We start from the raw sequence: 17,206 nt of genomic DNA, 5'->3' as shown, positions 1-17,206 counted from the left end.
GAACTAAGAAATCGCAGGGCAAGTGCCGACTCCCAAACACATCTAATAACATCTTTACAACCTCCCCTATCCCGGTTCCTGACAGGCATTGATCTTAAGGTAAGATCCTGAGGGATTTGACAGGGTGGATGCAGAGAGGATGTTTTCCTTCATGGGAGAGACTAGAACCAGAAGAGACAGTTTAAAAACTAAGGGTGTCCCATTTAAGACAGAAATGAGGAGAAATGTTTTCTCCAAGGTTTGTAAGTCTGTGGAATTGTCTTCCTTAGAGTAGTGGAGGCAGGGTCATTGAATATATTTTAGGCTGAGTTAGATCGATTCTTGATTGACAAGGGAGTCAAAGGTTAGAGCAGGTAGACAGGAAAGCAGAGTTGAGGCAACAATCAGATCAGCCATGATCTTATCAAATGGCGGAGCAGGCTCGAGGGGCCGAATGGCCTCACTTCTGGTCCTAATTCGTATGTTGAAATGGATGCAAGGTCTTACCCCCATAGCCCTCTGTTACTCCGATATCAAAGTTATTGCTCAGAATTGACGTGTTGAAAATGCTGTAAGTGATCTGGTTGTTTGGAGGTGAGTCGTCATCAATCGCCTGCATTAAAAAAAAAAGAAAAGAAAATGCACGTGTCAGTGGTTGACAAGGCATAATGGAAGTGAAATCACTGCCGCATTTCTGCTGCAGAAACACACAAGTAGCCAAATTTTTAAGCACCCAAAGTTCTGATGAAAGCTCATCGACCTGAAATGTTTCTTTCATCTTGCAGCCCTTTGCGGAGAGAAAGCAAGGTGAAAGACTGGGGAGATGGGGGTGTGAGGACAGTGGTTATAACCGAGGTGGTTGGGGGGCACATCGAGGGGGCAGGGGTATAATAACTGAAAGAGACATTGGGATTTGGCAAAAATATACAACTCAGTTTGTGAAGAAATGGTTGACTTTTCAGTTTAAGCTGTAGGTAGAGTGTGCATCATTGAGAGTGTGCCAAGGCTCCTGTTGACAAGGATATTTACTCAATAACTATTGCAAATTACAAGTACATCATCAGTTACACAGTTTGGATACGTAACCCACTCCACTACCCCGAAAGCACAGGAGCCCCAATCTCCTCATTAATACCGCCCGCTTTTGTTTCTTCCACCGACCTCAGAGGGGTGAGAGAAAGAATTGTATTTTCCAAACCTGTCACACGAAAGCTCAGTACGTTTTACAACGTTTCAGAAAAAGACTTAGCCGTCCCGTTCTTTCCAGCCTTCAGTTTGCGTTCTGATCAACTGCCTCTTGCTCACTTTGAATTGACATTGCTTCAATCTGACCTCATCCTGGGTCCTTCTTCTCTGCTGGGTCTTCCTTGCATCATCTTCTAATTGACTACCAGTTGCGACAGGGCCTACCCTTACTTTGACGCCAATAAGCTTGTCTTTAATACATAAGTCTTTAATGGTCAGTACTTTTTGCCAACCATATATTCAGTATAGTATTTTTTTGTTAAAAAAATCCTATACACAGATACAGATTTCCTTTACAACAGATAGACCTACTTACCCGAGTAGATGGAGGAATGGATTAATTGGATTTCGAACTTGGGGATAACCAAGATATTTCAAGACTGTGCTAAGTTCCCTCAACCTGAAGTAACTACTTAACAAAGTGGAGGAAGGTTACCTCAATCCAGGTGCTGTGCCACAGAAGGCACAATCCTGCTAACATCCCATTGAGTCCGCATGACGTAAATTGTACATCTGCGTGCCTTGCAGGTGTGCCTCCATCTGTCCAGGTGTTTATCACCTACATCACCCTTGCCCCTATGGACATGTTGTTGGTATATAATTAACACAATTATGATTTAGCAATGAATTACTAACAGCAGAAATCTTCCTCCGTGGAATCTTAACCTTAACAGGGCAGATATCAAGCATTGAGTGCAGGACTGCAGGGAGTACTGGACCAAACATCTCCTCTTCCTGTATCAAACATCGGCCAATTCCTGAAACAAACATGGGCCCTTCCCTTCAATAAAAATCTCCTCCTTTCCCCAACTGTGGCACTCAATGAGACTCCGAGATAACCGAGCTCTGTCAATTCAGGAATATAATCCTCAGACATGTCCTGGAATGAGCTGTGACAGAGACTAAATAATTTCAACCCTGGAAAATCCAACTGCTCTACAGCAGCTCATGTTTGAACTTATTGAACCCGACCTTTGCCAGGCCAACAACAATGATCCTTTCCAGCTTCATAATGTCCCTAAGGGCAGATAGCATGAGTTGGATATGTCTTTCAGCTAAGACTTTCTATCCTAAAATTATAACTAGTTGCGCTCCCAGCGCATTTCTTTGAAGGTTTTTGCAGCACCCATCACATTTCATAGCGCCAAATTATAAAAGACAGATTAGAGTTATTTCAAACTAGTCAATTACAAGTTAATTGATTTTGTTGAGAAATTTCTGACCTTGAGCCTGAATTTTATCGGTAGCTGACACCCTGCAACTTTTCCCTCATCTACAGAAATTAATCTGTAATTGACCTGAGGGCATTTACCGCCATTAGACATTGTGACCTTAAAGAATCAGAGTCTCTTAAGCACAATTCCACCTCATAGAAGAATTATACACTGCATAAATTAGACTTTCACACATTTCCTAGGAACAATGCCATGTGACATCTGCTAGTAACCAAATGAAAGCAGGTCCGTAACCTGGGGAAACGAGGAGGCAAACCACTTCTCTCCCCTTTCAAAGTTAGCTGAGCTGTTTGTCACGCTTCCCAATGTGCAAGTCGATCTCCTGTGGCAATACTCAGAGTCACAGGATATTCTGTTTTATAACAACAAGGCATGATCAACAAAGCACGGCAGGGAATGTGTTACAGGAAGCAACTATAATACAAATGGCTGGTGTATAATTTATGGAAGACTTTTAAAATATTGTTGCTACATGCACGATTATCAGTGTCAGAGCCATCTGGAGAAGTTAAATTCTGCTTTTACAATATGGGATGCTGTGATTTGCGCTAACATTTTAGGAGTTGAATTCTTGATTCCATTCACTTTTGCATGCAATTACATGCCTTATCTTCACCACAAGACAGACAGTTCTGGCAGAAAGTGAATTTTCCTGATCAGGAAAGCTGTAATCTATATTCTTCAAAGAATGATTCAGCAGAAAGGAGGCCATTCAGCCCACTGTGCCTGTGCTGGCTCTTTGGAAGAGCTGTCCAATTAATCCCACTCCATTGCCCTTTCCTCAGAGCCCGGCAATATTTTTTTTCCCATTCATGTATCTACCCAATTCCCTTTTGAAACTATTAAGTTGCTTCCACTACCCCCTCAGTGTTTTACAGATCATAGCAACTCATTGCACAAATAAAATTCTCATCAATATTAAACTGTTCTTCGGCTAACACTGCCATATTTTCTCCAGCCCCTATAATAATGGTTTACAGGGAAGAGCGTCCCTTCATACATTAAAGAGCTTACCTTCCTGTAAAGCATTTTTCTCCTTCACACAGGGCACAACATTAGAGATGGCAAATACTTGGAAATACGTATGGGCCTCAGATGTGAATTAGTTTCAGGTGCACAATGCTTTTTCGATTCAAAGCATTCAAAGAGATTTGTGAATTTCGCTGATTCCCCTCCTGGCTCCTTTCACGTTTCACAAAACATGACAGATTGTAACCACTGGCTCTCAACTGCAAATGTCATTGTCTCTTTTGTCAATGCCAAAGCTAAGTCTTGCGATGTTACATTCCAATCAAAGCAAAATCAATTGATCGATCAATCAATAAACATAACAAGGTTTGCTTTAAATCTTTAAAAATAATCTTTTTTCCCCTCTTATTTTAAGTAGCATAACGAAACCACAAAAGGGCAAGGAGGCCATCAAGTCCACTCCTTCAACAGTTCATGCATGACCAGCTCAATCACACAGCTGCTCACCTTACCCAAACCAAGAACTCTTCACTTTCATCCTAATCCTCATGTGAATCCAACAGTTTTATTACTATCTTTAGTCTCCTGTTCTGACGAATTGTCATTGACTTGAAACATTAACTCTGTTTCTCCCTCTACAGATGCTGCCAGACCTGCTGAGCATTTTCCAGCATTTTCTGCTTTTATTTCCTTTACAATGACACCAACTAACCCAGAATTTCCCCCTTTTTTTGGCAGCCTCTTCCATAAATTAACTGTCCTGTAAGGAGAAATAAAAAATCCTTCCATTCTTACTGTGCTCAAAACTTGCAGATTTAAAAAAAATTGTGTTCTTGAAAAAGGGATTAAAAAAAGGAGAGAGATTGCTACGATTGCTCTCTCACTCCACAAAATACAGCTGAGGCCGAGAGTCAATTGAAAATTTCAAAGAGTTTGATCGATTTTTGTTAGGCAGGGGCATTAAAGGACATGGAACCAAGGCAGGTAGATGGAGTTAACATACAGATCAACCATGATCCAAGTGAATAGCAGAACTGACTTGACTGACCTCCTCCTGTTCCTACCCCAACCTCTGCAGTACCTGAAATTACCCAACTGAGGAGCTGAATCTAGTCCTTCTAGTTTCTCTTGTTTAGTACATCGAGTGATGTGTGTAAACAATGGGTCATTAAGAACAAAGAAAATTACAGCACAGGACCAGGCCCTTCGGCCCTCCAAGCCTGCGCCGATCCAGATCCTCTATCGCCTATTTTCTAAGGGTCTGTATCTCTTTGCTTCCTGCCCATTCATGTATCTGTCTAGATACATCTTAAAAGACGCTATCGTGCCCGCGTCTACCACCTCCGCTGGCAACGCGTTCCAGGCACCCACCACCCTCTGCGTAAAGAACATTCCACGCATATCCCCCCTAAACTTTTCCCCTCTCACTTTGAACTAGTGACCCCTAGAAATTGAATCCCCCACTCTGGGGAAAAAGCTTCTTGCTATCCACCCTGTCTATACCTCTCATGATTTTGTACACCTCAATCAGGTCCCCCCCTCAACTTCCGTCTTTCTAATGAAAATAATCCTAATCTGCTCAACCTCTCTTCATAGCTAGCGCCCTCCATACCAGGCAACATCCTGGTGAACCTCCTCTGCACCCTCTCCAAAGCATCCACATCCTTTTGGTAATGTGGCGACCAGAACTGCACGCAGTATTCCAAATGTGGCCGAACCAAAGTCCTATACAACTGTAACATGACCTGCCAACTCTTGTACTCAATACCCCGTCCGATGAAGGAAAGCATGCCGTATGCCTTCTTGACCACTCTATTGACCTGCGTTGCCACCTTCAGGGAACAATGGACCTGAACACCCAAATCTCTCTGTACATCAATTTTCCCCAGGACTTTTCCATTTACTGTATAGTTCACTCTTGAATTGGATCTTCCAAAATGCATCACCTCGCATTTGCCCTGATTGAACTCCATCTGCCATTTCTCTGCCCAACTCTCCAGTCTATCTATATTCTGCTGTATTCTCTGACAGTCCCCTTCACTATCTGCTACTCCACCAATCTTAGTGTCATCTGCAAACTTGCTAATCAGACCACCTATACTTTCCTCCAAATCATTTATGTATATCACAAACAACAGTGGTCCCAGCACGGATCCCTGTGGAACACCACTGGTCACATGTCTCCATTTTGAGAAACTCCCTTCCACTGCTACTCTCTGTCTCCTGTTGCCCAGCCAGTTCTTTATCCATCTAGCTAGTACACCCTGGATCCCATGCGACTTCACTTTCTCCATCAGCCTACCATGGGGAACCTTATCAAACGCCTTACTGAAGTCCATGTATATGACATCTACAGCCCTTCCCTCATCAATCAACTTTGTCACTTCCTCAAAGAATTCTATTAAGTTGGTAAGACATGACCTTCCCTGCACAAAACCATGTTGCCTATCACTGATAAGCCCATTTTCTTCCAAATGGGAATAGATCCTATCCCTCAGTATCTTCTCCAGCAGCTTCCCTACCACTGACGTCAGGCTCACCGGTCTATAATTACCTGGATTTTCCCTACTACCCTTCTTAAACAAGGGGACAACATTAGCAATTCTCCAGTCTTCTGGGACCTCACCCGTATTTAAGGATGCTGCAAAGATATCTGTTAAGGCCCCAGCTATTTCCTCTCTCGCTTCCCTCAGTAACCTGGGATAGATCCCATCCGGACCTGGGGACTTGTCCACCTTAATGCCTTTTAGAATACCCAACACTTCCTCCCTCCTTATGCCGACTTGACCTAGAGTAATCAAACATCTGTTCCTAACTTCAACATCCGTCATGTCCCTCTCCTCGGTGAATACCGATGCAAAGTACTCGTTTAGAATCTCACCCATTTTCTCTGACTCCACGCATAACTTTCCTCCTTTGTCCTTGAGTGGGCCAATCCTTTCTCTAGTTACCCTCTTGCTCCTTATATATGAATAAAAGGCTTTGGGATTTTCCTTAACCCTGTTTGCTAAAGATATTTCATGACCCCTTTTAGCCCTCTTAATTCCTCGTTTCAGATTGGTCCTACATTCCAGATATTCTTTCAAAGCTTCGTCTTTCTTCAGCCTCCTAGACCTTATGTATGCTTCCTTTTTCCTCTTAGCTAGTCTCACAATTTCACCTGTCATCCATGGTTCCCTAATCTTGCTATTTCTATCCCTCATTTTCACAGGAGCATGTCTCTCCTGCACGCCAATCAACCTCTCTCTAAAAGCCTCCCACATATCAAATGTGGATTTACCTTCAAACAGCTGCTCCCAATCTACATTCCCCAGCTCCTGCCGAATTTTGGTATAGTTGGCCTTCCCCCAATTTAGCACTCTTCCTTTGGGACCACTCTCATCTTTGTCCATGAGACTCTCGTCTTTATCCATGAACACTTGAAAGCTTTTTTTCCCCCAAATTTACAAGTTACATCAACATATGCACTACTTCTAGCTAAAGCAGATAGACAAACATAGCGATAAACCCATTCCATCCATCCTGGTATAAGTCACTAGTGAGAAGTAATGCTGTATGCAACTCCACAAATTACTTCAAAGAACCAAGGCAGGAGAACATGTAGTCTTCCCTTTGCTCAGATCCACCACCTTAAACATTCAATCACACTCTCCACCACTGACGCACAGTGGCAGCAGTGTGTACCGTCTACAAGATGCAGTACAGCAACTCGCCAAGACTCCTGCCACACAACATCCAAACCTGTGACCTCTACCACCTAGAGGGACAAAGGGCAGCAGACACATGGGTACATCACCACCTGCAAGTTCCCCTCCAAGCCACACACCATCCTGACTTGGAACTATAATCGCCGTTCCTTCACTGTCGCTGGGTCAAAAACCTGGAACTCCCTTCCTAACAGCACTGACGGTGTACCTACCCCACATGGACTGCAGCAGTTCAAGGTGGTGGCTCACCACCACCTTCTCAAGCACACTTAAAGCTGGGCAATAGCTTCTGGCCTTGCCAGCAATACTCTCAGCCCATGAATGAATAAAAAAAGATCAGCCATGATGTGACTGAAAAGTTACAATAGGATCGAGGGGCTCAATGTCTTCCTCCTGTTCCTATGATCATAAATATTAATAAATTTTATTGATACTATTACAACACGCATGGCATTTCACCACAATTTTAGCATTCGGGTTGTGCGTTTGGCAAATGAAGACCACATTTGCTAAACATTGCTTTCTAAGAGACAATGTTCCTTTCAACTCAAATTTCCTCTCTCAAACATCCCATTAGTCTCTTAGGTCATATTGTACATTTAAAAAGTACTTTTGAAGTAACATATAATGGTTCCAGCTGCTCCCCCTTTACCTGTAATAAATTAAACTGCCATACAATGCAACACAATGTCAATTTCATTAACAACACAATCACGTCTTAATCAGATACAATAACCAAATTGACAGTAGATTTGGGGAACCTGACAGTGCAGTAAATAGCTTTTTTGAAAAAACAAGTAATTAAGGATCAGTCAGTCTCACTTTATCTGAGAGAAATCACAGATAAAGGTAGAGGCTTATAATTAAAGATCTCCAAGCCTCTGTGTTGTGTCCATGGATGTGCAGCCACATAGCACTGTTCACATTTCCTTTCATCAAAGTGGCTGCAACAGAAACCAGAACAGAAAGTGATGAAATCGCTCAGCAAATCGGGCACGGCAGCAGTGGCGAGAAGTGACGAGTTGAGGTTTTAGGCACAACCCTTCAAATCGGCGAACCCAGGTCAAGGGGGCACAATCTTAAAACTGGAGCGAGGCTCAATCAGGAGTGAATTCAGGAAGCACGTTTTCACACAAAGGGTAGTTTTTAAAAAAAAAAATCCTTTCATGGGATGGGGGCAAATACATATCAAAAGGAACAAGTAATATTACAAGAATCAGGAACTGAAGCAGAGGAAACTAGTCCAATCAAACTGAACTATTTATATGGGCAAGGTGATGAATATAATCATTCGCAGTCAATGAGATATATTTGAAAGTCATTAACATATTTCTTAAGGGACAAGGGTAATACAATTAAACACAAGTAAGGCACAATAGATATAATTATACTGCACTTGAGAGAATAAGCTATTGTATTCAAAGACATATCTTCATAAAACACTACTAGCCCTTGGAGAACATTTTCAAAATGCTGATTTAAAATAAAATGTTCATTTTCCCAGAGATTAGCAGTGAAACCTCAACCTACAGAACACTTCTTTGAAACAGAAGTCTACAAATGATGCCTACTAATATTAGCAGGCAGATCTTAGAGATTTGAAGATTTCCCTGTCCTCTATTTTAAATGAAGCATTAACTGATTCAATACAACATCCTCATTAAAATAGTTAAAAGGAATTAACACATAACGTCGTCAACCAAGATACTGGCAATGGTCACTTGTGAGTTGGTATCTCGTCTGTATCGTGAAAAGATTTGTGTTGGGGAAATGAAAGATAAGAAACATTTGAACAGTAAAAAGGTACAATAATGCCAGGTGTCCTTTGCAAAAGGAAAATAGCAACCCCCACTCCCCCCATCCCTCAAAGGGCTCAGTGTTTGTGAGCATTACACAGTGCAATCCCGATCAGGATGGTTGCACCTTCTATCTTTGGTCTCTGCTAAATTATCCAGTTTCACATGGGATATCACACAGCATGCTGCAGTTTGCCTCCAAGTCCTTAATGGGGTATACTATTGACCAGGTTCTCCATGCGAACAGTCACTAACTGATGATGCCGCGAGTGTGAATGTTTGGTCATTCGGTGAGGATAGGGCTGAGCTGATCTTTGTAGTCTGTGTCAAATCATCTGCTAATCAGTGTCTCAGATGCTGCAAAAAAAACCAGCTACCTGCACTCATGGAACTACATCCCAACGCCTGTCGCTATCTCCAGGATGGAATGAAAATTGAGAGAGAGGAGAAAAAAAGACATTCCTTCTCGCACCACAGTAATGTTCCAAAATGAATCGCACAATAAATTACTTGCGTCAGGAATGCCAGCATGAAAGGTTGTATGAAAGAAACGATTTGATGTTAAAGACAATTTTTTTAAATTCTGAATCTGTTGGCAATAGCATGCTGGAAAATATCCACAAAAAAAAAATCAGCCTTCATGGCTGGAGCAAATGATAATCTTAAAGATAGCCGTTTAGTTATTTGTACAGTTCTGACCTTCTGATAGATACATCTACCTGTTTGATGACTGTACGTTTACCTTATCTGTACATGTAAGGAGCCCAGTCAACTTTTGTTACATCCTGAGACCGACTGTGGAACCTATGGAATGGTGAGCTAATGGTCCCTTGGTGTAAACCAAGAGTAAAGGTCATGATGCAACGGGCTTTAGCTGACAGTGTTTGAAGAAGCTCGAGGGTTGGCCACCCTGTCGCTGAGCACCGCAATTGTAATGCTCGATCTCCCGCAATGCAAATAAACATCAAAAGAGATGTAGAATGTGCTGCTGAACAACTGTCACCCATTTTACACCATTGGACAAAATCAGGATCTACCCCCTGGTGTTGTAAGTAATGATGCCTTGAAACTGTCATCGATCGTTGTGAAAACCCATCTGGTTCACTAATGTCCTTTATGAAGGAAATCTGCCGTCCTTACCTGGTCTGGCCTACATGTGACTTCAGACCCACAGTAATGTGGTTTACTCTTAATAGCCCTCTGAAATGATCTAGCAAGCCCCTTAGTTGTCAAGGGCAATTAGGGATGGGCAACAAATTTGCCACCGATGCCCACATCCCATGTAAGAATAAAAAGAATGAGCAGGCTTCCAAAACCACACCATCAAAATCACCTAACAGCAGCAGCCTGGGACAAGCCTATATCCGATTTCCCTTGCTCGCTGTATAGCAGCTCCAGGTTTGGGGACATTGAGAGAGTGTGGAATTAGGAGTGTGAACCAGTGTTGGCGTCACACTGTGGCTCCTGCCTATCCCACAAGTAACTGTTTTACTTACTCGAACTCTGACCACCTGCACTGGAGCAGCCTCATTCTCTCGAATTGTTCCCAGGTAGGTTTCCTTCTGAAAGGTGGGGACATTGTCATTGATGTCCAGCACATTAATACGCACACGTCCTGTGGTCTCCTCACCACCGCCATCCTTAGCTATTACGGTTAAAGTGTACCGCCGAGTTGCCTCAAAGTCTAGTCTCCTGATTAGCGTCACTGTGCCAGTATCCTTATCAATAGCAAACCTAGAGGACAAAAAATGTAATGAGACAAGGTGCAAAATACATGCAAAATAACAAGAGGGCAGCAGCACATTAGAACACAATTTTGGTTAATATTTGTATTCATTGCTTACACTCACATGTAATATAAAACAGCCATGTTGTCAATAAACAGAGCAACAAGGCAGGAAATTACCCTACCTACCCAAAAAAAATGATACAATTTCACATATTGTAAACTGTAGGTATACAGAGAAATTTAGCTTGCCCCATTTAAACACCATATCCTTGAAATTACATTGTGCAATGTTAGCATAAAAACGCTCAATGCTATTTTGCCAGCCATTTAAAATAGATGTGTTAATGTTGGCCTTCAAATTGAGGAGAAAGTTATTTCATACAAACACATGAAGCATTTTTACGCTAATATTCACAATGTCTTATTTCAGGGCCTAACTCTGCAAATTCGCAGTTGGAAAAATGCGTGATGAGTAAATTCCACAGATCCTCTCGGCTAAATATTATGAGATGTAACATGTTATGTTTCAATAAAAAGATCTATGCTGAAGAAATGTTCAGTTGAAATAAACACTAATTTACACCAATAACCAAAGTCTGCATACTTTGATAGAGTTGGATTGGGACTAAAAATGCCTCTGGTTACTGCTTTGCTTGTTAACTTGAGTAGGTGGGGTGTTGGATGGAGTTTTATGCTCCATACATGAGATGGTGAGTGGATCCTGCGTTGCATCTTGGAATGCACGGAGGAGCCGTATACCATAAATCCCTGGGAATTTGTGTCTTATATTTCACCCTATAGTGAGTTGAAATCAGCTGCTAGATAAGAATGAACATATTAGAGGCCAAGGTAACTGGGAGACTCCCAGGAGGGTGTCCTGGTGACCAGAAGAAAAGCATCAGGACGTGCTTAGGCTGCGTGTCCAGAGATTTCCAAAACGTCAAAATCTCTGTCCTTAAAAATGTTGAAAGTTGGGATTTTTTTTCCCCACATAGAATTTACAAGCAGGAAACCAATCGAACCTACATAATTTGAAGACCTCTAGCAGGTCCAGCCCTCATCTCTTTTCTAGAGAAGAGTTCTAGTTTGTTCCATCTTTCCAGATATGTAGAACTTCTCCATTTTGGTAACATCCTTGTAAATCTCATTTCCCAATACCTTCTCCAGTGCCACTATATCCTTTTTTCGAATATGGAAACCAGAACTGTTTACAGTTGTCTGACTTGTGGTCTAACCAAGGTTTGAGACAAATAATTTAACATAACTTCTCTGCTTTTCAATTCTACCCCTCTGGAAATGACCCCCAGTGTTTTGTTTGCTTTTATTATGGCCTTGTTAACCTCACTATTATTTACCAAACTATAAGCCATGGGAGAACAGCAATCTACTCAACAGGCTAAGCTGCATTTATAAACTGCATTTTGGTGTAAGGCAGGGAAGAATAAATTCTGTAACTACCACACTCAGCAGAATAAAGACAAGCAAAGTATGCCCGTTAGTCAGAGCATGGCACAACAAGTTGGCACACAACTTTTGCTTGATATTCAACCATGGAGAATAAAGCAAAGATGCCAAGGGTTTAATTGATTTTTTTCATTTCCTCACTAACCCCCTTTGGTCCTTTGTAAACCTCTGGACTACGAGATTTGGAGGGAAAATGAATTTTTTTTTGTGATTCCCATTTTTAGAAATTAATATTCTAGAGCGAATCAATAACAGGGATGTGTGTTATTTCAATAAAGTGAGTTTATAAACTGAATTTCTACGGTTGAAGAAAGGCAGCCAATCATTAACAGCTGGTTAATCTTTCATGAGACCACGCCAATATTAATGATATTAAAATACAATTTACATTATGTAAATTGCAACATGGGGGAAAATTTGATGACAAGAGCAACACTCAAGCCTGTCGAGTGGGAAATTGATGGGCTGCTTTCTTTAATATTAAGTGGCACAAAATCAATATTGAACTGAATACAATGCAGGAATAATATGAATTTGCAATACCCTATGATTATTTGTTTTAAGTTTTATTAAATAAACTCTGAAATGCCACATAAAACCAATTTCACACTCTCTCTCCTTTCTGATACTAACCATTTCTTAAAAGTTAATCCTTTAGGCTTTTCTGTTGAGAGATTTGAATTGTAGTTATCGTATATGCTCTTAATAGTGTAACAAACATGAGAAAAATAGATAGCTGCCAACAGTTACAAGGCAATAATTCTGTCGAGAGGCTCGCAAGAAGTCATAAAAGTGCAACTTGAGCAGTTTATAACCATCAGAGACCCCAGGTTTGAATTATTGCCTCAGTTCACTGCCAGGCTCTGATTGTACTCCGTGTAAAATGCTTTTTGAACCTAACTGTTCAGACGGAAAGATACTGATTGCAATGAAGACAGTGTAGGTAGCAGGATGTTAAGGTGAGTAATGAAGGGAAAACAAGCTCTCAATAACCAAGTAAAGGATTAAAAAGATTTTAGACATATTACAGCTACACCAATAATATTAGCACAACACAACAGTATTAACCAGTTAACATTTCAACATCAGGTGATCAACAGCCCCTACACAGCAAGTCAGGTGAGTTTACGAAGAAAACATAATTAATGTGGGTTTTTAAAAAAATTACATGTTGGCTGGTTAATAGATCTTGGCAAGTTTTTTTTTTAAAAACTAAAATTCCAAAAAAGGTTAGCTGAAAATGTGATCATGGGAGCCCTGCTAAAGCTAAGCTGGATTTACTTGATGTAAATCTTTACGAACAGTAAGGCAAATAAGGTCGCAGAGCAAAGTCCCATGACAAATTGGCACAATGCTACATTTACTACACTGGAGGAATGCAAGACTTGCATTTCTATAGCGCCTTTCACAATTTCAGGATGCCTCAAAGCAATTTACAACCAATTAAATACTTTTGAAGTGCAAGCACTGTTGCAATGTAGGAAATGCGGCAGTAAATTTGCACACAGCAAGCTCCCATAACAAAATAAATGACTACATCATCTGTTTTAGGTATTGGTTGAGGCACAACTATTGGCCAGGACACTGGGGATAACTCCTCTAACTCTTCTTCGAATAGTGCCATCCGATCTTTTACCCAAGAGGGCAAATGTCTCATCCAACAGACAGCAATTCCAACAAAACAGCACCCCCTCGGTTCTGCACTGCAGTGTCAGCATGTATGATGGGCTCAAGCATCCAGAGTGGGACACAAACCAACAAACATCTTGGCAGAGGTGACAGCACTACCCACCAAGTCTCAGGTGACATCTACATTGTAGCACAGTTCATCGAAATTTAGCTCAAAAAATCCTGGTGGCAATGAAAGTACCCATTTCCAAGCGATAACAAATCGCCTGCCTCTGATAAATACCAATAATTGATAAGATCATCAAGTGCTGCATCGAACATCTTGTGTAAAATGCGAGAGAAGAAAACTACGGAAGAACAAGATCAATGATATTATCTCACTGTGAAACATATTTAAATGTTTGGGCAATACTGTAATGAAATGTGATGCATGTGCAAAATTCTCAGAGCAAAATAAATTAACTTTGAATTTCACAATGTGGTCTGGCAAATGTGGATTCGAAGAGAATTGTTTTTTTTTCATTATTTGTACATTATACAGTAATTGATGTGTTTTATCACATTACTGGCACCTATTTAATATGAAGCACTGTGGAAATTTGGAAGTACTGCAAAATGCTAGTAATGTATAAATGATTACACATTATAGAATTTACAACGCAGGAATCCATTCAGACCACAGTTAAAAGGGAACTGCCTACACGGATTCCATTTTCTGTATGTTTTTCTATTTTTACTTTTCATATATGCTTTCAATCCCCTTTTACGTGAATGCATCTCTTCTCAAAATTGAAGAAACTGAACGTTCATAGGAACTCCACGTTTGTGTCTTGTTTCTTCCTTACCAGCTCACCTGAAAGCCATGGATGCCTGGTTGGGTTCTGGTTCCGTGAATGATAGTTACCTTCAAGCCTCATCTGAGTGTACATCACTTACATGTGAGCTTTGACAGTGGTAGCAGGCTCTTAGAGCACTGATGAGTCAGGTCCCAGTCCCACCCCGTCATCTGTGCGATGGGACTTCCAGCATGCATCATTATGCAGTGACCAAGAACCCCCAACACCATCAGCACAATCACAGGGGCGTGTTGGGGAGAGAGGAGGTAAGCATGAGAGAGATTTGTCCCCAAAATATTTTGAGCATGAGTTATATCCCCACCACCCTGATGTCTAAACAGTTGGGGGGAGCACAGCGCAGTGGAGAAGAGCCATGTAATCTTGGCCTCTCCAACCCAGGGAGCCAGAGGCAACCGCAGTTCATGTACAACCACACTGATTTGCTGATTCAATACGGTTGGAGGATCAAACTTGGAACCTTCCTAATCTATAAGGATCAACTGCTCACTTGCTATCCTCACTGAATAAAAAATAATTGTGACTATTATGGGGTGTCAGCTGTGGCTGAGTGGGTAGCACTCTTGCCTCTGAGCCAGAAGATCATGGGTTCAAGTACCACCCTGGACCATAAAATCACGGCTGACACCCCAATGCAGTACTGAGAGAGTGCTGCACTATTGCAGGTGCCACCTTTTAGATGAGACATTATACCAAGGCCCTCTCAGCTGAGTGCAAAAGATCTCACAGCACTACTTCACGGAAGAGTTAGGGAGCTCTGCCCGGAGTCCTGGTCAATATTTGTCCCTCAATCAACATCAGCAAAACAGATCATCTGATCATTACCACTTTGCTGTTTGTGGAATCTTGCTGTGTGAAAAATGACCGCTGCAGTTCCTACATTTCACTACACTTCAAAATTGGCTGTAAAGCTCTTTGGAGTGTCCTGAGATCATGAAAGGTGCTATATAAATGCAAGTTTTTCTTTGTTTTCATGAACATTGTGCAGATATCTTCAGGGGCAAAATCAAACTGGTTGATCAAACACAAGTTTCAGAGGCTTGTGTTGACCATGCCGTGCAAACCACTGCCAATTCCCGAGTGTTAGATTTATATCCGTACAATTCTCCACATTTTGTTACAAATGTGCTTGTTGCCACGTGAAAAGCGAGATCACGGAGTTACTAGACGTGTTTCTAATATATTGCAGCTACGGTTATTGATTTATGGAAACGGAGTAAATCAAGCTCCTTTTTAAATTGGTTGTATTTCTAACAGTTTAATCCAGTCCTATCCAACGTTCTATGAAAACTCAAATATGGGGCCTTGTTTGCAGCAACAAAAGTAACAAAGATTGTGAACAGACATAGTTTTACAGAGAAGATTTTCGGACAGTTTTAGTAGTTACTGAGAGGTATAAATTTAAACATTTCTAAAACTCTTTGGGGGTAATTTGGACTTGGGGTGATGGTGTCAAACAGGCAATATTGATTCAGTCACCGGTAAAAATCTCTCCCTTTGACTTCAATGGTAATGAAAATCGGCAGAGATGTGCAACAGACGGCAGAATCAATATCGCCCGTTTTAATCCTTCACCCAAAGTCAAAATTACCCCCTTTGTATGTCCAAGGACAATGGAGAAATAAATGTCCACATGCTGCTCCTTTTCTCAAGTAAAATTGTCCATTTATTTCAAAGTGGAATCAAATGGACACCTTTTGCATTTTAGCAGGTAGCACATTTTTATATTGCCTGCTGGAAAGTCATTTCAGATTTGTGCAAGTTAAGTCGATGATGTTCCGCAAAAAAAAACACAAATACAGAAGTCTCACCAAATCTATGTGAAGTGAAAACAGGACACGAGATTGATTCAGGGAAAAGCACCCTTAAGAGATTGTTTTAATCAATGTTCTTCATTCATTAGAAGACAGACATGCATTTATATAGCGCTTTTCTCACCCTCAGGACATTTTAAAGCACTTCACACAGACAATGAATTACTTCTGATGTGTAGTCACTTTTGTTTTTGCAGGCAAGCCTGACAGCCAATTTGCACAGAGCAAGATCTCACCGACAGCTAATCTATTCTGACAGTGTTGTTTGAGAGAAGATTGTTGGCAAGGACATTGGGAGAATTTCCTGCTCTTCTTCAAAAACAGTACCATGGGATCTTTTCCATCCACCTGAAGAGGCAGTTCATTAGCTCAGTGCTGCATCCAAAAGACAAAAGCTCCAGCAATGCAGTGCCCGCTCAGAACTGGACTGAAACGCCAGCCTAGGTTACAGATTCTGGTCCTGGAATGAGATTTGGAGTCACAATCTTCTTACTTACAACAGGCAAGAGTGCCACCACTGAGCAGGCAGACCACCTACCTCAATACCAGAAGATAATACCGGACGAGGAAGCACACTGGGAGGTGGGGATGGGACAGTGGGTATGACAATGACACCACAGGTTAAGTTGTAAATTGGTTATTGTAGCTACTGGGTAAGGACAGGCTGAGAGACAGTAAAGATACCAGATGCCAGTAGTAGGATAAATCCGTACTCTTCCTAACTTTGACAAATGTTTTGATGCCATAAAGAGGAAGAGAATTGGCGAGGTAACTTGGCATATAGT

At 41.4% G+C, this 17,206-nt stretch overlaps 1 protein-coding gene across 10 annotated transcripts in view; it reads right to left on the bottom strand.

Annotated features, from left to right (window-relative positions):
- Positions 1-17,206, bottom strand: part of cdh23 (cadherin-related 23) — a 658,884-nt gene that overhangs the window by 273,561 nt on the left and 368,117 nt on the right. For all 10 annotated transcript variants that reach the window (XM_068020420.1, XM_068020419.1, XM_068020423.1 and 7 more), the window contains 2 exons: positions 10,428-10,665; positions 487-592 (listed from right to left, as the gene is read on the bottom strand). In XM_068020420.1, the coding sequence (XP_067876521.1) occupies positions 487-592; positions 10,428-10,665 (344 nt within the window). The remainder of the gene's footprint in view (positions 1-486; positions 593-10,427; positions 10,666-17,206) is intronic.

The sequence above is a fragment of the Heterodontus francisci genome, chromosome 42 (assembly GCF_036365525.1).
Source record: "Heterodontus francisci isolate sHetFra1 chromosome 42, sHetFra1.hap1, whole genome shotgun sequence".
Lineage (NCBI taxonomy): Eukaryota > Metazoa > Chordata > Chondrichthyes > Heterodontiformes > Heterodontidae > Heterodontus > Heterodontus francisci.
The sequence above is the reverse complement of the archived record's forward strand: the minus strand, read 5'-3'. Positions and strand labels throughout refer to the sequence as shown.